The sequence below is a fragment of the Lynx canadensis genome, chromosome A1 (genome assembly GCF_007474595.2).
Source record: "Lynx canadensis isolate LIC74 chromosome A1, mLynCan4.pri.v2, whole genome shotgun sequence".
Taxonomy (NCBI): domain Eukaryota; kingdom Metazoa; phylum Chordata; class Mammalia; order Carnivora; family Felidae; genus Lynx; species Lynx canadensis.
Window position 1 is genome coordinate 200,517,454 of NC_044303.2, and position 23,980 is coordinate 200,541,433.

The following is a 23,980-nucleotide window of genomic DNA, read 5'->3' on the forward strand; positions in this document are numbered from 1 at the left end:
GAGATACTTAGGAAATACACAGACATTTGTGTGTGCATGTACATACATTTCAAAAATGATGTGCATTTATATAAGGATTTCATTTGTACAGTATAGATTCAAAGACCCCTCATGGAAAATGGCAGTGCACTATACATGTAGCTTTTTCTCTACAGGTTATGCTTTTTGATGTGATTTTTAAAATTTTAATGGTGACATCCTCAAAATGATGAAATATAAACTATACTACATATGAAAATGATAATTCAAGGGGCGCCTGGGTGGGTCAAGAAGTTAAGCGTCCAACTCTTGATTTCGGCTCAGGTCATGACCTCATGGTTCTGGAGTTTGAGCCCTGCATCAAGCTGTGCAGAGCCTGCTTGGGATTCTCTCCCTCCCTCCCCTCCTCTCTCAAAACAAATAAGCTTGAAAAAGAGAAAATGATCATTCACTGATTCTTCTGCAAAAATGCAGATTAATGTTTTATTTACCAATATTAAAGCAAATTCAACTGAATCAGTTTAATACTTTTTTTTTTTTTACCTTTGTGATAGTAAACAGGTAGACTCTTCCTTCCTCTTTCTTTAAGTCATTCATGTACATCGGTGCACCCACCAAGAGCACATCTGTAATGGTGTCTTTATTCACATCAACTGAACACAGCACGCTACCAAAATAGGAGCCAATCTGTAAGGATAAAGCATATTAACCTTAGGATTCTTATGACTCATATACTCTTAATGTTATACTGAACTTTCATTTACTCATTCAACAAACAGAAATAGAGCACTTACTACCTGTAAGGTACTAGAAACATTTAGATAACAGTCCCTTCTCTCAGGTTGTATCATGATGTAACACTTGGTTCTTAAACCTTAGTGTGCACACAAATCACCAAGAAAGACTCTGAATGGGTGCAATCTAGAAAACGGTATGTTAAATAAGTACCCCAGGTGTTTCTGGTGCTGGTGGGTCAAAGACCACATTTAAAAGAGAAACATTTAGGAGGTTTGTGATGTGTGTCATAGAGAAAGGCAGGAGGGGGAAGAGGGAGTTGGGACAAATGACTCTGCCTGCCTGTGCAGTTAAGTAGGTTGTAATAGAGGCAATGGCCAAATGCCGTGTGATCAGAGTGCAGGTGTCAGGAAGGCTCAGAAAGATTGAGTGTTACATAAACGGCATCTCAAAAAACAAGGAATTTTCTAGGTGGAGAAGAGTGGGCAGGCATGTGTGATGTAAGTGTCTGTAGCATGATCTTGCACAAGAGACAAGTTCTCAGATACATCAGGACAGGGGAGCAGGTGGAGATACAATGAAATAAGAGAGGCCGGGAATCCGAATGCTCATTGCACGCCTATGTGAATACCTCTTAAGGATTTGGCAATGAACAAGAAAGGATTCATCCTATAACACGGTCATTGTTTTTCCTCACAATAAAATCATGGTTCTTTAAAATTTAAAGAGAGCAAAGTATGTGGCCATAGCTGGTTTGTGGTCAAGGAAGTCAAAGACTCAGGTTCTCTTACTCCTGGAAAATCCATAGACAGTAGGATCACACTTAATTCCAGAAAAGGGAAAACTAAATAGCTGGTTTCTCTAACTCCAGGAAGGAAAATTTGTTGTCAGAGATCAGGGTTGCCTATTTGAAACATGTGCCAAGCCCATGGGTTAGAGCTGCTTGGTGAGGAAATAGGAATCTATTCAGCTGGCCTTTGTTCTAGTCAGACATGACTGGGAGTCATCACAGGTTCTGACTATCAAACTGTCATGTTGAGAGGAAAGTGGTGGAAAAGAGAGTTGCTTTAATTTTAGAAACATCAAAGCCACAGGACACCTTGACAGGCCCAGATATAGTAGCCCAGTCTTGACAACGCTATCCTGCTCCCGTCTTCTCACTTTTCCTCCAGATCATTGACTCCTCGCAAGAGCTTGCCAACAAAGCTGTGGTTAGGACCCAATAATACACATGTAGTAGTAATTTAGGGAGTCAAAAGTATGCAGCTGGATATAACCAAACAGCACAGGCTTTGAGTCTACACACAACTGGGTTTTAATGACAGCACAACCCCATGAAACCTCTTTGACCTTAAGAAGGTAAATGCCCAGTTACCTGTTAGAAGGTGACAGATCTCAGTATTGTGAAGATTTAAGGAACCTTCAAGTGAATACAGGTCACAGAAGCAGCCACAGGGTAGGCACTCAATGCTAGTTTCCTTTTCTTTTAAATTTTTTTTAACGTTTATTTATTTTTGAGACAGAGAGAGACAGAGCATGAATGGGGGAGGGTCAGAGAGAGGGAGACACAGAATCCGAAACAGGCTCCAGGCTCTGAGCTGTCAGCACAGAGCCCGACGCGGGGCTTGAACTCACGGACCGCAAGATTGTGACCTGAGCCGAAGTCGGCCGCTCAACCGACTGAGCCACCCAGGCGCCCCAACTAGTTTCCTTTTCTATCAACTCCCCACTCCTCATCTGCTCTGGTTGACCCCACGATTAATTTCATCTGCTACAAAATGGACTTTACCTGGTCACCTCGGTGAGCCTGAATAACGGTGACATTGCCATTCTCGTCAACACTGTATAGCACTATCTGGCCAGTGTAATTTGCCCGAGGAGCACCAGCAACAAAGTGAACATCTTTTCCGGTAGAAATCGCAGCCACAGAGTAACCTAGAGGAGAAGGACTTGCAGAGGTAGGTGCTATTGAAGAGCTCAGCAGATGGGCTCCCAAAGTTAGTAGCAATGACCAGAGGTCCTTTTTTTGTTAGGAGGCAGGCGTTAGAAAGTGGAGGAGGGTCAGTAACATACCCTCCAGACTGAGAAGGTATTTTGATACTGAAAAACGAAGCAAGCCACTCCATATCGTTCACATAGAGTTTTATTGGGGGTAACTTACCCAGCCGGGGGGAAGGTGGGGTGCAGACGGACAGATGATCCAAGCCATTACACAACTCTTCTACGCAGCTATTCCCCACCCCTACTCAGGCCTTCATCTCCAGTTTTTATGTAGGGAGGGGCACGGTGGTGAGGTCACAGGGTAGTTACCTAAAGCAGCACCATGTGTGCACCACAGGATGTCTGCTAGTTGTCTAGAGTGGTGCCACCTGTCCCAGAGGGCACTCTGCTGCTTATCTTCTAAAGTGGTGGCATCTGGGGGGCGCTTGGGGGGCTCAGTCGGTTAAGCATCTGACTTCACCTCAGGTCATGATCTCACATTTCTTGGGTTCGAGCCCCGCGTCGGGCTCTGTGCTGATGGCTCGGAGCCTGGAGCCTGCTTCGGATTCTGTGTCTCCCTCTCTCTCTGCCCCTCCCCCGCTTGCACTCCGTCTCTCTCTCTCTCAAAAAATGAATAAACATTAACAAAATTGTTTTAAGTGGTAGCATCTGTGCACCAGAGGGGAGAACAAGACAGAGGGCCAAAGGTGAAGTCAGTGTGATCCGTGCTCCCTCAGGGCGATGCCCAGATCTAAGTGTGCTCCGCACGGGTGCGACACCTACCTGTAAAACAGGCCCTAGATTCTGGGTTGTCCCATCAGCCCCTCATGAACTTGGCACTCAACAAGTATTTTTTGAATGAACAATTACATGGATTTAAAAGGTAATGGAATGCAGTGGACAGAACATAGGCTATGGAGTCAGACAGTCCCAGGTTCAAATTCTGGATTTGCCGCTTGCTAAGTTGTTTGCCTTTGGGCAAGTTATTAACCTCATTGGCTCTCAACGGTAAAATGGGAATAATAATACTTTCTTCAAAGGGTTGTGGGAAGGATTTAAATGTTTATGTAGATAGAATAGCCAGCTCAGGAAGTGTCCCATAGTAGGTACTCAAAATCAGTGGCTGCTTATTATAGGAACCAAAAAGACTAAGAACTCTAAATTAATATAAGACTCCCATTTACTATATTGGCTTCTAGGAACTATTTCCATTTGGGAGAAGTGCAAGCACTTCCCAGGAATAACTACTGCTTGAATAGCCAGAAGACATCAGTAAGTGTAATACAGTACGTCATTAAATAGTTATAGCCAAGGTCTGATTTGCAAAGAGGCAACATAAACATGTGTAATAAATATAATAATTAGATGACACTTCAAGGGCTTTGCTTAATGGATCTTGAAATTCAGAGAGGGACTAGTTTTTTCAAAATTGTTTTTAACCTTTATTTATTATTAAGAAACAGAGAGAGACAGAGCATGAGCAGAGGAGGGGCAGAGAGAAAGTGAGATAGAAACTGAAGCAGGCTCTAGGCTCCGAGCTGTCGGCACAGAGCCCAATGTGGGGCTCGAACTCACAAACCACAAAGTCATGACCTGAGCCGAAGTTGGATGCTTAACCGACTAAGCCACCCAGGCGCCCCCCAGCAAGGGGCTAGTTTAAAAAAAGGGAGCTTAAATTTTCTGAGTCAAATGCTGCTATGCCTTACCTAAATATGAACTGTGATTTTTATCTTGCAGAATTTGGTCAAAGGCTTGTTTAGGAAAGATCATATGTCCATGAGATGTCTGCTGGACCACGGTACCACTCCAGCCATAAGCTCCTACTGCACCCAGCATCAGAATATCCTAAAATAAATGAAAAATGAAGACCATGAAAATAAACCATGTTTAAGGCACGAGAATGCAGGGGAGGCAAAACATTGAAATAAATGGTCTAGAATTAAGGAGAAGATGATAAAGTAAAATGTATATGAATGTATGTCCAAATTGATATATGCCCAAATTGTTTTAATATATTTTGTGCTGGAGAAAAGTCTTCCCTGAGGCTATGTTACCTTGATACATTCTATAGATAAATCTCTACTATGCTACAAGAGAAGCACATAGCCACCTTCCAATTTGCATTCAGAGGCCCCCATCTGCAAACGCCAAACAGTGTGAGCTATTAGAAAGAAGTCAGAAATGAGCCTCCTGTCTCACATAGTCATAAGAAAAGTTCACTGTCGGATGTGGGGCATGCTTGAGAAAATAGGAAGTGCAGCTGGCAGAGGAAGAGAGGTGGGGCGTTTCTGCTGTCCAGGCACATCATCCTGGCAGGCCCCCTTCTGACCTATTCTATTTTCAACATTCTTTCTCTTTCCTCTTGGTCACTTCTCAGATGTTCCTCCATCATCTATATCCTATCCCATCTATTTGAAAATAGCTCAGCGATGAAAGGTAACTAGGGCAGAACATTCAGTCTACTTGGTGGAGAACAGCCACGGTCAGCACAGCAGGGGTGGGGGGCGGCACACAAGAAATACAGGCTGCTCTGAGGGACTCAACATCCACCCAAACAGTCAAAAGCGATACATCACCGCAGAAGGCAGGGTTGTCAGGATGGGATTTATTATTTTTTTCAGTTTTTGATCTTAGATCGTAGAAAACACCAAAGTTACGGATTTTGGATTGAAAAATATAAGCCATTAAAAATACAGCAGGTTGGAAAATGATGTGCCCATTTTGAGGACAAGAGACCATGAAATGAAGGGAATGACTGTCATAAATGTGGGACTGTGAATCAGGGGTGCAGGAAAGGACTGCAGGAAGTGTACAAAAATCTCAGGAAGGTGTGTGCAAAATTCTCTGTGTGGGGGTTCATTTACATTTTTTTTTCCGGAGGGAAAAACCCATAACTTTTATGAGTGAGTATCTCTAACGATTGGTGATCCAGAAAAAGTTAGCACCTTTTATTCTCGAGAAAAAAACCCCAAGCCGTTCCTGATCCTTGCTTCTGGCAATCAAATTCTCTGAGTTCATACTGTTCCCTAGGCTTTTCCAGTGTCACTACGTCTGGACCCCTTTACTATCCCACCAGGACCCTGAGCAGAGTTGGAACCAGAGCCCTAGGAAGTGGATGTTTATGACAAGGAAGAATGGATTTTCTGAGCTAAGAAGACGTTGCATCTCACATGTGTCCTAACTCCTCACTTTTTCACCTATCTTCTGTCTCTGCTCTTAGAAAAGAGATACTCTGGCAACTCAGAATTCACCAATGGCAGTGCTAACAAGAGTTTGTGTGTCTTTTTTTAAATAAACTTTTCTGGTAGTTAATTGATTTAAAGGAAATTCCTGCAATGACAATCCCTTGAATTAATACAGTGCTTGTCCTTTGGAGCATTTTCTTTCTTTTTCCATAAAAACCTCTGTGAAACGCGGAAGAGAAGGCATTGTTATCCTTCACTTTTTAGTTGACAAAGCAGCAGCACAAAGAAACTAAACAACTATGACTGAGAAGCTGAACATTTGCTCACTACATGGCTCCTTTTTCCACTCTCTCTATAAAGCCGCTGTGCCCAGAAGTGTTGAGCCCAATGACAGCATGGCTGGAAGTTATCTGAATACACACCTTTTGAGGAGAGTAATCTGCGCTGAATCCCACTTGTGACATTTCCATCTGGAAGTTGTCCCCTCCTTGAATAGTACCTGCAAAATGTAATTTTGAGAATTATATTGCTGCCAATTTTTAAATCAGATTTTCAAACACACATGCACACGCATATGCACGTGAACATATGCACACGTATGCACACACACACAATGTTCTCATGGTCACTCAAAAATATTCTGGGATGGAGAAATCACTAAGAAGTATTCTAACATATATGGGAACCCACAATACTTCCAAGATAGTGTTTGAAGTTGGTCTTAATCTTGATTATGCATTAATGCGTTTACTTGTATGCTTAGGATGTTCTTGATATCAAAAACACTCAATATAGGGGATGAGGTAAGACAAAAACTGAAGTCATGGCCTTTTTTAAAAAAAGTTATTATTCCTAGCTAAGAAATTAACTGAATTTTTACCTTTTAAATATCGGTACTAGAGGCGCCTGGGTGGCTTTGTCGGTTAAGCGTCCGAGTTCGGCTCAGGTCATGGTCTCACGGTCCGTGAGTTCGAGCCCCGCGTGGGGCTCTGTGCTGACAGCTCAGAGCCTGGAGCCTGTTTCAGATTCTGTGTCTCCCTCTCTCTCTGACCCTCCCCCGTTCATGCTCTGTCTCTCTCTATCTCAAAAATAAATAAACGTTAAAAAAATTAAAAAAAAAATAAATATCGGTACTAATAAGTGTACACATATCTCAGATGCAGTTGGAAGAGCCAGGTAGCTGACATGTCATGAAGACTAAACAGACAGATATTTGGGTGAGGTTTCAGGATCCGGGATTCAAACTGAGTAGGAATTTTACCAGTTGGGCAGTTTGTCCTACTTCTACATATGTGCCTGCCTCTGACACCAGAGCTGTAGGACTCGGTATGGTCAAAATGGTTACATTTCACTAATCTTCACAAAAAGGAATAAGTTCCTAGACCAACAATTTGACATAGAGAGTAATATATATAATATATAACATGACACAGTCACTTGTTTAGAAGATGTAATAATTTACAAAGGATGAGAAGAGATTCATTTTCTTTAAGATTTTATTTTTAAGTAATTGCTACTCCCAATACGTGGCTCAAAATCACAACCCCGAGATCAGGAGTCACATGCTCCACTGACTGAGCCAGCCAGGTGCCCCAAGACAATTTTTAATAAAGTAGCGCAGTGCTTCCCCAAAATCCATAATAGCAGGTAAGGCACAAAATCATTGCTAATTGGCATTTAGGTTGAATTGTGATTATTCATGTCAATGCCACCACAAACAAGTGTAAGTTGTACCATAGGAAGCCAAATAATTTTATATTATCTCAGAGCACATTGGATTTGGATTTTGATGCTGATTTAAACAGCTTAGAAGTATCATCAGATGTTTAAAGAAGCAATAATATTTTTTGGATAGAAGACTCCAGTGGACAATCAGGAAATAAAGATAAGACTCAGGAATTAATGCTTAATTTATGCAATGCCTCTGGACCCAGCTTCTGAAAGATACCTGATATATAGCAGGTGCTCAATAAAATAGGCTCTTTACTGCTGAGAGTTATTTGAACTAATGACCAGGAACCAGAATTTGGATCATGTGGGATTTTTTACCAACTGGGAAATGTGTTCCAAACAGTGAGTTCTTAAACATGGAGTATTTCTACACCGACTAGACCTTCCAAGGCCATATAAGTAAATTATTGTAGATCTGGTAAATAACATATTTCCTTGAAATCTGAACTATTAAAGATCTTCACTATACTTTTCTAACTTAAAAAAAATTTTTTTTAACCTTTGTTTGTTTTTGTGAGACAGAGAGAGACACAGTACAAGTGAGGGAGGGGCAGAGAGAGAGAGGGAGGCACAGAATCCGAAGCAAGCTCCAGGCTCTGAGCTGACAGCCCAGAGCCTGATGCAAGGCTCGAACTCATGAACCGTGAGATCATGACCCGAGCCAAAGTCAGCACCCCTATACTTTTCTAACCTTAAATGTATACATGTTTGTTGTAAACAAATTCAAGAATTTCAGAAATTATATAATAGGATAGAAAGACAAAACTTTTTATGATTATAAAATATGCAGTGTAAAAAGTTGTAAAACTATTTACAATTATAATAGATATTACTAAATTGCCCTCCCTCCAAAGCTATACAATTTATAATCTTATCAATAGTATATGAGCTTCTCTGCTTCCCCAAAATATCTCCAAGATCATATATTACTAATCGTTGTTATATTTTAGGCACAAAGTAACATTGACTTAATTTATATTTTAAAACAATTACTGAAATTGGGAATATTTTCTTATGTTTACTAGCCATTTGTATCTTATCTTCTATAACCTACTTATTCATGTTGTCTACTTTTCTTACTGATTCATCGGAGTCCTTTCATATAAGGTATACAAGTTAACATTATTAGAGTAAATATACAGTAATAAAATCAAGAATTCTCGAAAAAAGTTTTTGAAAGATGGAGTTCTTTTACCTTCAATGCTAAAAATTTGTTCTCCTAGTGTCCCAGCCTTTTCTAGTAGAGCTGCTTCATCAGACACGTTGAAAAAATATCTTTCTGTTGGAATACTGGCAATTGCTTTAATTTCTTTTATTAAATTTTTGGTGTCAAGGGCATTTCTGTTTAAGTACCCAAGAACCTTGAAAATAGAGACAGAGAGAAAAAAGGTCATTATAGCTATACTCCACTATCCCATTATACTTTCTAGTATTATATTTCTGAACAGAATAGAGCCTCTGGAGAAGTAAATCCATAACCCTGTAGTCAATGGGACTGAAAATCAACAAGACGTGGAGACAGAGTAAAAATTTTCTTTTCCTATAAAGCTGTGAGCAGCCAATGAGAGCGTGCGGTCTTGGGAAGTGATGTTACAAAGGAGCACTCACCCATTAACTGAAAGACAACTAAAAAGAAAATCTACTTACCGCTATGCCAAACCTCAGTATATTGTCATTGTTGCATTCATCAATCACGGCCTTCAGCATTGAACCGTCATGTGATTCACCATCAGTTACAACCACCATTACTTTGGTAGCACCTGGCCGTCCTCCAGCAGCTGCTGCATATGCAAAGTCTCTGTGGCAGACAAAATTAAAAACTCACTATCAAAAGATGAAGCTAATATGTGGACCTCTGGTTATAAATTTAACTTCTTCATGAAGTTAGTTCTGAAACTAACTTCTTTGAGCATGACCTATTGTGACTTGGAATTTATCTCTATGTCAGTTCTGGTGACATATTTACCTACATTCTATTTGCAGCCTAAAGGGAAATAGATATACATCTTGCATAGTTTTCATGGTATATGCGTGTGTGTGTGCGTGTGTGTGTGTGTGTATTTGTGTGCACGTGCATGTATTTACATCAAGAATCCTTAGAATTATCTTCTGATAAGAAAAAATTCATTAATACTAATTAACAGAGCAAAGATATTCAATCCTGTCACCAATTTTACTCATTGGATCTGCATTTACTTTTCAATACAAAATTGTTCTTTAAAGAGTAATAAGTACAGTTGATAAAACAATTTCAAAGCATTTGGAAAGATATATATATATATATATATATATATATATATATATATATATACACACACATACATACACATGTGTGTGTGTTGAGAGAGAGAGAGAGAGAGAGAGAGTGTGTGTGTGTGTGTGTGTGTGTGTGTGTGAGTGTGAGTGGGGTCTGGGGCAAAGACAGAGGGAGAGAGAGAATCCCAAGCAGGCTCCCCTAACAGCGTGGAGCCTGATGCAGGGCTCCATCTCATGAACCATGAGATCATGACCTGAGTAGAAATCAAGAGTCAGATGCTTCACTGACTGAGACACCCAGAAGCCCCTGGAAAGGTATAAAATAAAAATGTAGGGGCACCTGGGTCTCTCATCAGTCAGTTAAGCACCTGACTTCAGCTCAGGTCATGATCTCACAGTTTGTGAGTTCAAGCCCCACGTTGGGCTCTCTGCTGTCACTGCAGAGCCCGCTTCAGATCCTCTGTCTCCTCCTTTCTGCCCCTTCCCTGCTCACATGCCCACACACACACTCTCTCTCACAAATAAACATTTTTTAAAAATGTGACACCAAGCCACTGTTCCAAAGGAAACCACTTTTATCAATTTATGTTTCCTTATAGAAAACATTTTATTTAGATGTATGTGCATAGTCTATTCCTCAAACATTCACACAAATGGGGCTATAGTCTATACACTTGTTTTTCATGTTCATGGAGCTCTTTCTATACCAGCACATACAAAGCTCTCCTTTTTTAATGGCTGCATAATATCTCATTATTTGGGGGTAACCATAGTTTAACCAATTCCTCATTATTGTGCATTTAGGGCATTTTGAGTTTTACAAGTAATACTGTAATAAATGTCTTTGTGTATGTATCTCAGCATACTTTTCCAACTGTGTCATTAGGATAAAATCTTAGTAGTGAAACTACTGGGACAAAGGATTTATACATTTCAAATTTGGACAGATATTGCCAGATTGTCCTCTAAAAATTTCCACCAATTTATATTACGATAATGTAAAAAAAATGCAAGTTTCTCCATCTCCTTTCCTTAACAATGAGGATTATTAAACTTTTAAATTGGGGGCATTTTGATAAGTGAGAAATAATATATCATTGTTTTAATATGTACTTTTTCATTATGAAGAGATAATGAGCATTTTGTATTAGCCATTTATATTTTTTCTCTATGAACTCTTGATTTTTCTTTATCTTTGTCCATTTTTCTTTGTATTGTTCATTATTTTTCTAATTAATAAGATCTTTGTTAGTCAAGAAAATTATCTTTTGTCACATATATATATATTTTCTTCAGTTCATTAATCTTTTAAATTTTAGTGGTATATATACACTTCTGTATAGAAATTTAATATTTTGATACAATTTCATTAACTTTTTATGTGTTTATTTTATATTTGACATGGTATTTTAAAAGGATTTCTTATCTCTATGACTTGTTTCTTTTTTTTATTTAAAAAAATTTTTAATGTTTATTTATTTTTGAGAGACAGAGAGAGACAGCATGAGTGGGGAAGGGGGAAGAGATAGAGAGGGAGACCCAGAATATGAAGCAGGCTCCAGGCTCTGAGCTGTATGACTTGTTTCTTTTAATCACCCAGTTTCTCATAGTCCTTTAATAATTCCATTTTCCTAGATTTAAATTTTTGGCGCAGCTGAAATTTATTTTGATTTGACTGAGTCAGGGATTCAGCTTTATTTTGTTTTTAGATGGGTATCCGGTTGTCTAATAACATTTTCTCTGTCTACTGGATTCTCTTTTTGTATTTCTTTCTGAGGAACGCCACCCACTCCTTTGGACTACCTACCACCTATATGATGACACCTGAAAGTCTACATCTTTTTCCATTTATTTCTCTCATTTCAAATTTATGTATTCAGTGCCTGCTAAATATTTTCACCTGAATGTGTAAAGGACACTTTAATTTCAGTATGTTTCACACTGAGAATATCATTTTAATCCCTAAAACTTTCCTGTATTCTATATAGAATGTAGAAGGATAGAAAAAGATTTTATATTTGTCACCCAAATTTGAATACAGTACTTACATGAAATATTTTTTGAGTGAATTATACTCTTTATGAACTCATGCATGATTATAAGATTTCTGAGGGTAGAAACTGTGCCTCATTTGTTCTGATTACCTTCAGGTCTTAGAATAATAGATGATAACCATAGGCACACAATGAAATAAGATAAATGGAAAATGGCAATATTTACTAAAACAGTGTCAGAATTCTATTTGATGTTGTAAAGAAACAGACCAAAAAAAAAAAAAAAGAAAGAAAAGAAAAAGAGAAAGAAAGGTAATTAAATTCTGGAAGATGTGAGTAAGCAGTTAAGTGATTCTCACTCAGGGTGCCTGTGTGGCTCAGTGAGTTAAGTGTCCGACTTTGACTCAGGTCATGATCTCATGGTTTGTGAGTTTGAGCCCTGCGTCAGACTCTGTGCTGACAGCTCAGAGCCTGGAGCCTGCTTCAGATTCTGAGTCTCCCTCTCTCTCTGCCCCTGCCCTGCTTGCGCTCTGTCTCTCTCTCTCTCAAAAACAAACATTAAAAAAATAATAAAAAAGTGTAAAAAAAAAAAAAGAAGTTAAGTAATTCTCTTAACAGCAGCAAGATTTCTATTAGCTTGGGAAATAGTGTAAGGGAGAGATGATAGGGAGAAAACCGAAGTTCTAAAAGGACAATAAAAGCTAAAAAAAAGTCACATCTTCAGACAGTGACCATTCTTCTTGAAAGAAAAGCTTACCAGGTTCCCAGGCTCCTTACAGGGAAAAATACCACATCCATACTTTCTGTTGAAAACACAAGCCCTCTGCAGTCTGTAGCTTCTTCTAGGCCATTTTCTATGTCAACCTACTCTTCCTCTGAGTCTAGTTTACTGGATTATAAAGGGCACTTCACCAAAAGGCAATGGACTGGCCAGCAGAGATAGTGTGGCCCAAAAGAACATCTCAATGGGGACAATAGAGATTAACCAAACCAATCATATCTTCTCATCTGCTTATGAGACATATAGGGAAAGTCAATGGTTGATAGAAACAGCAACTACAATATACATCCAGAAAAATGAGCGGATACAATAGGAAATGCAGAAATAGAAAGGACAGGATGTGGTGACTGACCAGATGTGTGCGATTAAGAAAGAACAGAAAGAATAAAGAAAACCAGCAAGTGTTTACTTTGAATGCCTGGGGGAAAGGTGGTAGCATGAGTCAAACGGCAAAGTCATGAGCATGGGTAGGGAAAAGAATAAGGCTGGTTTAGGATGTATTGAATTTGATAAGTGAGCCAACACTCCAAATTAAATATACCCAGCATCAACTGAATGCCTGTGTGGATTTTTGGGAGGGAATTCAGAATGACTACATAGCAATGCGGTGACCCACACAGGGCTAATGTGGATGCCATGAGAGTGGAGACAATGCCCAAGAGAAAAGAGCTATAAAAAAAAAAGAGGGCTCTGTTTAGTAAAGAAAAAATGGGAAAAGGAGCCAGTGAAGAGGCAAAATTGTTGACAAAAAGCTGGCAGGGATTCTAGAAGTTTGTGATGTCATGGCAACTGGGGCTGGAATAGCAGTTTGTGTTCGTCGTCAGCAAATGGCAAGGGAAGCTAAAGATGATGAGGTTTGAGGCAGGACCACTGGGTTGTTGGCTGATAAAGAGAGCTACGTTCACCTGGTGGCAAGCCATATGTTTCAAGGAAGTGGAGGGGGGGGAATAGACAATTTTTCAAGGAGTTATGGTAGTTGAAGGAAGAAATGCACAAGATGACAAAGGCAGGAGGTAGGCTTAAAGGAAGGTGAAGTTATTGTTCTCATTTATTTTTTAACAATAGGAGAGTCTTTAGCATTTTTGTAAAGGTATATGATTAAAAGGAGTTCTGAGAAAACAGAGACACTGAGCTAAAAATTAAGAGAGGGTTATACAGTTGTAACATTCACACCACCCGGACTGTAATAAGTGTAGTGAGCCCATTCCATTCAATTCATACTCCAAGTTCATAAACATTTAAGATTCTATGGCCCTTCTTAATGTGCATGAAGGGCTCCATTAGCTCAAGTTGTCTGTGGCCTTGATAAATACTAACAAATAATGGGAGATTGCTCCATTTCCTACTTAACCTAAGGTCTTTTAATGTTGTTTCCTTTACTTTATATAAAATCTTCTTTAAAAATCATGGAATATTTTATAAAAATCCTAGAAATCTAAGACTTTAACATTTCATTTCCTAGTGCCTTCTCAAAGTGTTCAAATGACAGAATGTTTGAACTTTTCTTAATTACTTCTGATTTAAGTGTGGGCACTAAGTATGTTATTTTTCTTTGTCTCTTTTTCTTCTTTCTTACTTAAAAGCACTTCTATTTTATCAAAATATTTGGGCTATTTGCATTATAACTTACTTTGCATATTGAATTGCTTTGAATGTATTTGTGAGATCTCCACCAAATTGGTATGTCCGGGATGTTGCTTCAATCATTGCAGCTTTGGTTTTGAAAGTGTTCAGGTTAAATACAACTCTTGGTATGTTGGCATACTGAATTAACCCCACCTTCAAGAAAGCATAAGTTTATTAAAGGCTTGTCATTAAGTTATAAATAATTTCTAATTAACCAATATAAATCAAAATCAAAAGTGCATTTGAAGTGGGCTGATAGTATTTGATATGTATTTTCAATTTTGTTCTTAAGAATAGCTATTTTTCTTCCAATGGAATGACTTCTTTGTTAGAGGCTGTTAGTTACAGCAGTAGTATTTGTTGATAAGCAAGATCATGTCCTATCATATATGATTTGGTTCTCAAGAGTAATATTTATAGATTTTTGACTACAATAGTTATAGATTATCTAGTAATGGATTTTTAAGCAGTGCCTTATAATATTTTAATATGGATAATATTAGAATCCAGTTCATAACAGAAAGATTAAAATGATATAAACTTTCTGATCAACAATGTACATATACATGTGAACAATTATAAGCAGTCATAGATGGAAGATAACAGCTCATCAATTAAAAACAGGTGCAAAATAAACAAAGAATTATATTTGAATATGAAAGAAAAAAAGAGTGAGCTAATCAAAACAGTCAATTTGAATGCATTTATTGTTCTGGATTTCCTCTAATCACAGACTTTAGCATCTTTGGAAGAAAGCTGCTATATGTGCAAGTAGGCAGGAGGTTTTTGGCCTTCAGAGAAAATGCCATTAGAGAGAGTCTCATCTGAGAAATCTGACAGATGGAACAACTTCTGAACAAGGTTGGGGCACATACCCTAATTCTTTAGACCAAGAAGGCCAAATACTTCTATTAATGTCCTTATTCTCAGCACTGAAATCATCCTCTGTGCATAGGAGTTGGGGGCTTCTAGAATAGGAAGTAGCAATAAGAGGTCAGTATTGTAAAGGGGTCCTTAAGATAGAGGTCAGTATGTAAGGAAGGTGGAAAGGGCAAGGCCTGGATTTCTGAGTTCAATCAGCTACTTTTGCTAGGAAGCAACTAAGTAGGCACTGGGAAGATGTGAAAAATATATTTTTGGAGCCTTCTCTTTAGGACAGGATGTAAGACTTGAGATAGAGGACAGGATCAAAAATCACTCTATAAATTTCAAAGTCTAATATGAGAGGAAGATGGTATGACAGTCCCAAAACTCCTGTGTGAGAAAGGGGAATAATGAATAGAAGACTTAAGGAAATGTAGTATATTAGGACTTACAGAAAGGTCAAATTTAGATGGTAAGAAAAAGAGACTATGTAAATCACCTCTAGAGATGAAGAAAATGCATGGAGGTAGGAAGACAAGAAGAGGAAGGCCATGAATTCCATTCAAGAGACTATTAAATATAGTAAGTCATGTTATGGGGTAAGTCCATTTAGAGATGGATAAAACAAGCAGATACCTAGGAAAACTTCTCTTATAATGGGACCTTAACAGGATGCTATCCAGAAAGAAATGCTATACCTGGTCTTATTCATAGAATTTTCTGGTAAAAGCCCACAGTGAAACCTCCAAAGATTTGGTGAACATTAATGTCCTCTTAGTATTGAAAAGCAACATCAATGGAAAATGTATAATAATATTTTGTAATACTGTACAGGAAAGCAGAAAATCAAATTTCAATATAGCTAACTGTGAAGCATTTAGGGGAAGATGTTCCAACAATTGTTACTAGATGTTGGACACAAGGCATCAGATGACAGGAACAACCCAAGAATATACACTGGGAACTCTGTCAACTGGCTCTGTTGATATTGGTTCAACCAGAATGACCGTGAAAGGGCAAATCCAATAGGAGAGAAAGAAAGAAGACCCAGAACTTTAACAATAAATGTTATTCAGTTTTCTGGAAGCGTGAAGCTTCTGTTCCTGAGTTTTGGATGCCTATCTCAAGAAGATAGAAAAGCAAATTAAAGACTCCTTAAAACATGGAGAGCTATACAAAATTATTAAAAAGTCTTATTCTGTGTAAAAAAGCAAGGGCTGAGTAAAATATGATAAAAGACTAAAAAATAACAAGATAGGATTATGCTGTTTATAGACTTAAAAATGTTCATTTTTGAGAGGGAGGGAGAAAGAGAGAGAGCATGTGGGAGTATGTATGGGGGAAGGGAATAGAAAGAGGGGACAGAGGAGCTGAAGCAGGTTCTGTGCTGAGAGCCTGATGCAGGGCTAGAACTCATGAACTGTGAGATCATCAGTCTGATGCTTAATGGACTGAGCCACCCAGGTGCCTATTGACTGTCTATTGACTTCTCTACAAAAATCCCAGAAATTCAAGGACAACAAAAGAAATTAATTATTAGTCCAAGTGGCTGTCAAGAAAATAATACATATTGGATTTTAAAATGTATTGATAAATTCATAAGTTATAGGAGGGAAAAATAAGCAGCTGAAAAAGATGAAAATGCTGCATCCTATATCTGATGCCTGTCAGAAATAGAAATCTAAGCTCAAAGACCAACACTGGGCAACGTCATAGACAGAAAAACTCAATGTAGTGCAAATTTCAATTAACTGTCAAGGTTAACATTAAATGCATTTAATGTGGGGATTTGACAAATGCAAATATTAAGACCTCATATCTAACAATATTTTCTTAGAAAGAAATCTGTGGGTTAGTGTATGTATTATTCATGTCCATACCTGTGTCTTTGTGGGGCCTATATCCAGGCCTTGGACAAATTTTTCCAAAAAATTCTTTACTGCATCCCAGGGATAAATACTGTTTGACTCATCACATACAACCACAACATCTATGAGGGAAGGGCAGGCTACACAGGAAAAGATGAAAGAAACAGATTTCCATTGTTAATTCACTCTTCACACTTATATGCAAATAGGACAAAGTAAAATGGACTTAAGAGGGGTTGGGTGGTACTTGATAAATCCCGCCTCTGCCCTTCATGTAAGGTATTGCTCGGACCCTCTGCACATTCATCACTTACTCTGAACTGCAGGTGCAAAGCTGGCCAAGAGCTGAAAATTGGGACTGATATCAGAACAAACACCAGTTGCATAATACTGGCTTCCGCATTGCTGTGCCCACAGGGGACCACACGTCTTCAAAGAAATGAGAACAATGACAAAACACATGGAAAATGTTAGTCTTCTACTTCTCCATTTGTAAAACTTAGAGATCATTTCTTTTTTCTTTCTTTCTTTCTTTCTTTCTTTCTTTCTTTCTTTCTTTCTTTCTTTCTTTCTTTCTTTCTTTCTTTCTTTCCTTCCTTCCTTCCTTCCTTCCTTCCTTCCTTCCTTCCTTCCTTCCTTCCTTCCTTTCTTCCCCCCCCCCCCCCCCCCAGAGATCATTTCTATGATTTCACAAGATACTAGAAATTGTCAACTCTTGAAACTATCAGGTCAAAAAAGCCTCTGAGAGAAAGTGCCTCAGAAAGAAAGGACAAACAGAAGGGAGGGAGAAGATAGCAGCTGGGCTGGGAGACAGGTGTCAGCGGTGTAGGGAGGAGACCCTCAGGTCACCGAACTAGAGAAAGGAGGTGCTTTCCTTCATCTTTTGTCTCTCAGTTATCTGGACTTCAGGGGCTTTATCTATAAACGAGGATAATCATATCTACTATCATGCAAGGTGTTGTGAAGATTAAATGGTTCTCTAGATGTAAAGCATTTAGAACAGTGTGGGGTAAATAACACATGGCACATAGTTGTTAGCCAGCATCACTACAGTTGTTATTCTTTTTTTCCCCCCAAAATTTATTTATTTACTCACTCTGACGGAGAGGGAGCGCAGGGGGGTGGGGTGCAGAGAGAGAGAGAGAGAGAGGAAGAAGAGAATCCCAAGCAGTCCCCATGCTGTGCTGTTAGTGCAGAGCCCGATGGCGGGGTGGGGGTGGGGGTGGGGGTGGGGACTCAAACCCATGAACTGTGAGATCATGGCCTGAGCCGAAATCAAGAGTTGGACGCTTACCCGACTGAACCCCAGGTTTCCCTACTGTTATCTTGAACAAAGGTTATACTATTCACTTTTACTATTGTATTATATGTATACTACCACTTATTCTATTCAGTGGAAACCATAAACCCACAAGCCCCAGGATCAGGCAGGAACCTAAGAGTGCTCTGGGCTGGTATAGATGCCATGGTAAATGAAGAGTCCAGGTGTCATACACAAGGGCAGGCCACCATGGCTCCTGCCCATTGCCAGCCTTGCCAGATCTTCCAAATTTTCAAGGAGAGTCCGAGAAGACAAATTCTTTGGGAAAGTCCACTAAATAAACACAAATGAGGTACATGAACTGCTAGCTTTTAATGATGTTATAAAGTATTTGAGGACTTCTGATTCCCCTATTTCCACTGCCTAAAAGTCATCCAAGCTGGCACTTGTCTCCTTGCCCACATCATACATACTCCAATTCTTAATATCTCCATTAACCGAACCTCAGATCTTTCCTTTTCATCAGCCTTTCAATGCCAAGAACTCCTGACAAAATTGTGATTAAATCACACCAGAAAAACATTACATTAAATCCTGTTAGAACTGCTAGATGTAAAAGGAGAAAAATGGGAAAGAGAAGTCTAGTTAAGATCCTAAAGAGCATCTACAAAGTTTAACATTATGTAAAGCTCTGGTTCAATTATTAAAATTTAACAAAAAAGTATGAACCTGCAAAAAAAAAAAAAAAAAAAAAACAATTGGAAGAATAAAAGGGAATCTGTTTGACCCAGTTTAATTGTTGGTTGCTCAAAGGAAAAGCAGCTGTGGTCATAGTTCATGCTCAGTGAATAATCCATAGTTCTTGCTCCTATAACACTACTTCATGATGCCAATTAGTTAAGGGAAAAATCACAATTGATGCCTTTGATTAGTTTACCAAATAATGAATACCAATTATATTGATTAGTATAATCAATCCCCATCCCCAAGTTGGTTTTTTAAAATCACCTTGAAAAATAATAACTCAGGAAGTGTTCAAGATTTTTTTTTTTGTTTTAAAAGCAATGGAAAACAGCATTAAGAAGTTGAAATTAGAATATGCCAATTGTTAATGCCAGAACTACATTCCTGCTTTAAGCCCAGAACTTAAGCAGTTTCAAAAAAATGTGATGATTGTCAGCCTTTTCCACATAATTCTTGAGTATCTTAAGATTTTGACCTTTTAGGTATGTAAAGGAAGCTTTGGATTTTTTTTCCCCCTCTCTCTCCTTCCCTCTCTCTTCCCTCCTTCTCTGCTTGCTACATTGGTTGTTAAATTAATCTCTTAAATTCTCTTGCAATTTTATTTTACTTTATCTGAAGTTACAAATTGAAAATTTAGAAGTACGTCCTGTAATCCCTATATCTCAATATGTTCCTTTTCTTAAATTTATTCAACCTCAAAAGCAAATAAGCAAACAAAAAGAGACGAAAACAATCCTATTTTTCAAACTTTGGAATATCATGAACGATGAAGATTCATTGCACTATTTATTTATGCTTTGAATTACACATATTATAAGTAATATCTGAGTTATTGAGTAGTGCCAATGTTTGAATACTAATATCTATTAGTAAAAGGAGAATGACATTGTTCAAAATTAATTATATTCTTAGAATAGTTAAGTTATACATCTAGGCTTTTGAGTTAGCATGTCAATGGTATAGACATAACTAATGTAAAGTTAAATTAAGTTTTCTATGGCTATTTTAACAGGGCAATAAATATAACTAGGATCATCTATATGCTGGTGGAAATGTCTAGTAAGATTGGGTTTTTATTTGCCTCAAAAACTTTTTTTTTGGCATGTGATGGTTTTCATTTTTTTATATAGTCAAATTAATCTTTTCAACAATTTCCTATATTATTTCTTCTGTTAGTTCCAAGCTTATAAATTTTCTAAAATTTTCATTTTCTTCCAGTTTTTTATATTAACTCTAATCCACTTGAAAGTATATTTGGATATACAAGTTATTAACCAATTAGTTGTCCCCAAACCACTTGTTAAAGAAGGTATTTCTATTTCACTGACTTGTAATGTTTTCTCACAGCATTCTAGAAACTCAATGAGAATAAACACTAACATGAAATAAGATGAGGGACCAAGACATGACTTAAATGATATCAGATTTGCCAAAGGGTTATAGCAAATGGTTAAAGACAGAAATACTCTTCAGCCTGGAAATGCACTCTCTGAATTAGCAGTACCTATCTTAAAATTCCTAATGGGAAGAAGAAACAGGACCTGGAATTATGTTGTTATCAACAAATGCTAAGCACACTTTCCAAGGGCAAAGGATTGGTGTTCTTTTTGCTGCTTTCTTCTAAGACATTCTATGGCAATGGTTTCACTGGGTATCTTAATAAGCCTATATACCAATAGATAGGTATGTCACGTTGGATATCCACATGGTATGATTTATCCCAAAGCAAACTCTAATATTTAAATGTCAAGATTTGATTTGATAGGTGGGATGGCGAGAAGACACTAACTTCACACTTTCTTGAGACAGATGAGAATTTGAAAGGTAAATACTCACGAGAAATCCTCCGGTTCCTACATTCCTTGTGAGTGTCAAGCCAAGGCTCATGTTGGTTTTCATTTCGGTAACATTGGGAATGCTTGTGGCAGCTTTCAGAGAAAAAGATTTTAAAAAGTGAATAAATCGTTGCCATTTATTTAAAGTTGTTAAAAAAAAACCACACTCATGTTTATATGTAGCATTGAGTTTAGTGTCATATATCCAGGTACTCACGTTGTATATTCACACGTAGAGAAATGAAGGACCTTCAGTGATCTGGCAGCTCATACATTTAAATGTGTGAGGCTACAGAATGTAAGATATTGGGGGTGGTATCTGAAAGGGCATGACTTATAGGCATTTAAGTTTAAAATTTTTAAAAACAAAGTGCTAGCCAAACAAAACACATCTGAGGACACTATTTGGTCTCCGATTTGCCAACCCCCACTCTTTTCAAGGTCACAATGGCTCCATGTAATGCTTTATTCTGGATCAGAAAAAAATATCTCTAAAGTGTTATTTGAAAACAGCATATATATACAGAGAAAGACAGATACCATATGTTTTCACTCTTATGTGGATCCTGAGAAACTTAACAGGAACCCATGGGAGAGGGGAAGGAAAAAAAGAGGTTAGAGTGGAAGAGAGCCAAAGCATACGAGACTCTTAAAAACTGAGAACAGGGGCGCCTGGGTGGCTCAGTCGGTTGAGCGTCCGACTTCAGCTCAGGTCACGATCTCACAGTTCGTGAGTTTGAGCCCCGCGTCGGGCTCTGGGCTGATGGCTCAGAGCCTGGAGCCTGCTTCCGATTCTGTGTCTCCCTCTCTGTCTGCCCCTCCCGCGTTCATGCTCTGTCTCTCTCTGTCTCAAAAATAAAACTAAACATTAAAAAAAAAAAAATTAAAAAAAAAATAAAAAAAAAAAAAAAAAAAAACTGAGAACAAACTGAGGGCTGATGGGGGGTGGGAGGGAATGGAGGATGGGTGATGGGTATTGAAGAGGGCATCTTTTGGGATGAGCACTGGGTGTTGTATGGAAACCAATTTGACCATAAATTTCATATATTAAAAAAAATAATAAAATAAAAAAATAAAAATGGCATATAGTGGAATCTGGCCCAAAGCAGTAGTGAGTGAATTTTAAAAGGAAATTGTGAAAGGATGCTCAAATCACTCATCATCAGGGAAATACAAATCAAAACCACAATGAGGTACCACTTCCCGCCTGTCAGAATGGCTAAAATTAACAACACAGGAAACAACAGATGTTGATGAGGATGCGGAGAAAGGCGAACCCATTTGTATGTTGGTTGTGGTGTAGTCACTCTGGAAAGGAGTATGGAGGTTCCTCAAAAAATTAAAAATACTGGGCACCTGAGTGGCTCAGTCAGTTAAGTGTCTGACTTTGCTCAGGTCATGATCTCATGGTTTGTGAGTTTAAGTCCCATATCCAGCTCTATGCTCTCAGCACAGAGCCTGCTTTGGAACCTCTGTCTCCCTCTCTTTCTGCCTCTCTCCCACTCATTCTCTCTCAAAAATAAGTAAACATTAAAATAATTAAAAATAGACCTACCCTATGACTACGATTGCCCTACTAGGTATTTATCTAAAGGATACTAAAATGCTGATTCGAAGGGGCACATGCACCCCGATGTTTACAGCAGCACTACCAACAGTAGCCAAATTATGGAAAGAGCCCAAATGTCCAACAATGGATGAATGGGTAAAGAAGATGTAGTATACATATGTGTGTGTGTGTGTGTAAATATATATATACATACATGTATGTATATATATATATTGGAATATTACTTGGTGATCAAAAAGAATGAAATTTTGCCATTTGCAACAGGTGGATAGAACTGGAATATATTATAAGTGAAATAAGTCAGTCAGAGAAAGGCAAATACCATATGATTTCATTCATATGTGGAATTTAAATAAAATTAACATAGAGGAAGGGAAGGAAAAGTAAGTTAAAAACACAGAGGGAGGCAAACCATAAGAGACTCTTAAATACAGAGAACAAACTGGGGGTTGTTGGAGGAGTGTTGGGTGGGGGAATGGGCTAAATGGGTGATGGGCATTAAGGAAGGCATTTGTTGGGATGAGCACTGGATGTTGTATTTAAGTGATGAATTACTCAATTCTATTCCTGAAACCATTAATACACTATATATTAACTAACTTGGATTTAGAAAAAAGATTTTAATGTTTATTTAGTTTTGAGAGAGAGAGAGAGAGAGAGCAGGGGAGGGGCACAGAGAGAGAAAGAAACACAGAATCTAAAGCAGGCTCCAGGTTCTGAGGTGTCAGCCAGAGCCCGATATGGGGCTCGAACTCACGAACTGCAAGATCATGACCTGGGCTGAAGTCAGACACTCAACCGACTGAGCCACCCGGGTGCCCCCACTAACTTGGATTTAAATAAGATAAATAAGAAAAATAAGAAAATAGAAGAAAATGATGAGACTAGCCATGTAAAATAATAATCCCCAACTTCCTCTCTCCCACTCAACTAGGGCATCATCCACTGACTGTATCCATTCTTGAGCTGTGGAACATTGCAATTCTCCTCAACAGTATTATTTAAACATTAAATAATGTTTAAATTTGTTGGCTAATCTCTGCCTAGCCAACATTAACTTTAACTTACCCTCCTTGACCCAGGGCCATTATTTTATTAGCTTTACCTAAAGGTCATTCTTGGAAGTCCTCTTTGTTGTCTCTTTCCTTTGTGTCTTCAAGAAAGGAGCAATCTTTCTAAGACTAATTTTCCCATGGACCAGTGATGTTAATTCCAACCAGTTAATTCTACTCTTGATAGTTACTCCCTTTCATCACCTCCTTCTACTCTCCCTACAAATAGGATTATTTGTTTTTATCAGGAAAATCTTCATTTAACCCTGCTCCTCCATCCGTTTTCCCAACTCTCCTTCACTACTCAAATTCTGTAAATAAAGGGCTACTTTTACTTGTAGAACTTGTTCTTGCCTCACATGCTCTTAAATTCTTTGTGATCCATTTCTCCCCTCAACTCTATTAGATTCATAGTCACGGTAAGAAATTTGCAAAATGTGATCTGCTGGAGTGCAGAAAGAAGATAACAGAACTGCTATGTGTATGTTTTTATTCTTTTAAATTTATTTTTTGATTCAT

General features: G+C 38.3%; 1 protein-coding gene across 2 annotated transcripts in view; it reads right to left on the minus strand.

The window, feature by feature from the left end:
- The window catches only part of ITGA2 (integrin subunit alpha 2), a 109,685-nt gene that overhangs the window by 41,311 nt on the left and 44,394 nt on the right, over nt 1-23,980 (minus strand). For both annotated transcript variants that reach the window (XR_003971848.1, XM_030330057.1), the window contains exons 4-13: nt 20,841-20,932; nt 17,314-17,428; nt 17,012-17,139; nt 14,272-14,420; nt 9,258-9,408; nt 8,806-8,971; nt 6,302-6,378; nt 4,401-4,539; nt 2,504-2,649; nt 523-666 (exon numbers count right to left, since the gene is read on the minus strand). Coding sequence is in view for 1 of the 2 variants with exons in the window: in XM_030330057.1 (XP_030185917.1) it covers nt 523-666; nt 2,504-2,649; nt 4,401-4,539; nt 6,302-6,378; nt 8,806-8,971; nt 9,258-9,408; nt 14,272-14,420; nt 17,012-17,139; nt 17,314-17,428; nt 20,841-20,932 (1,307 nt within the window). In the remaining variant the exon portion in view is untranslated. The remainder of the gene's footprint in view (nt 1-522; nt 667-2,503; nt 2,650-4,400; nt 4,540-6,301; nt 6,379-8,805; nt 8,972-9,257; nt 9,409-14,271; nt 14,421-17,011; nt 17,140-17,313; nt 17,429-20,840; nt 20,933-23,980) is intronic.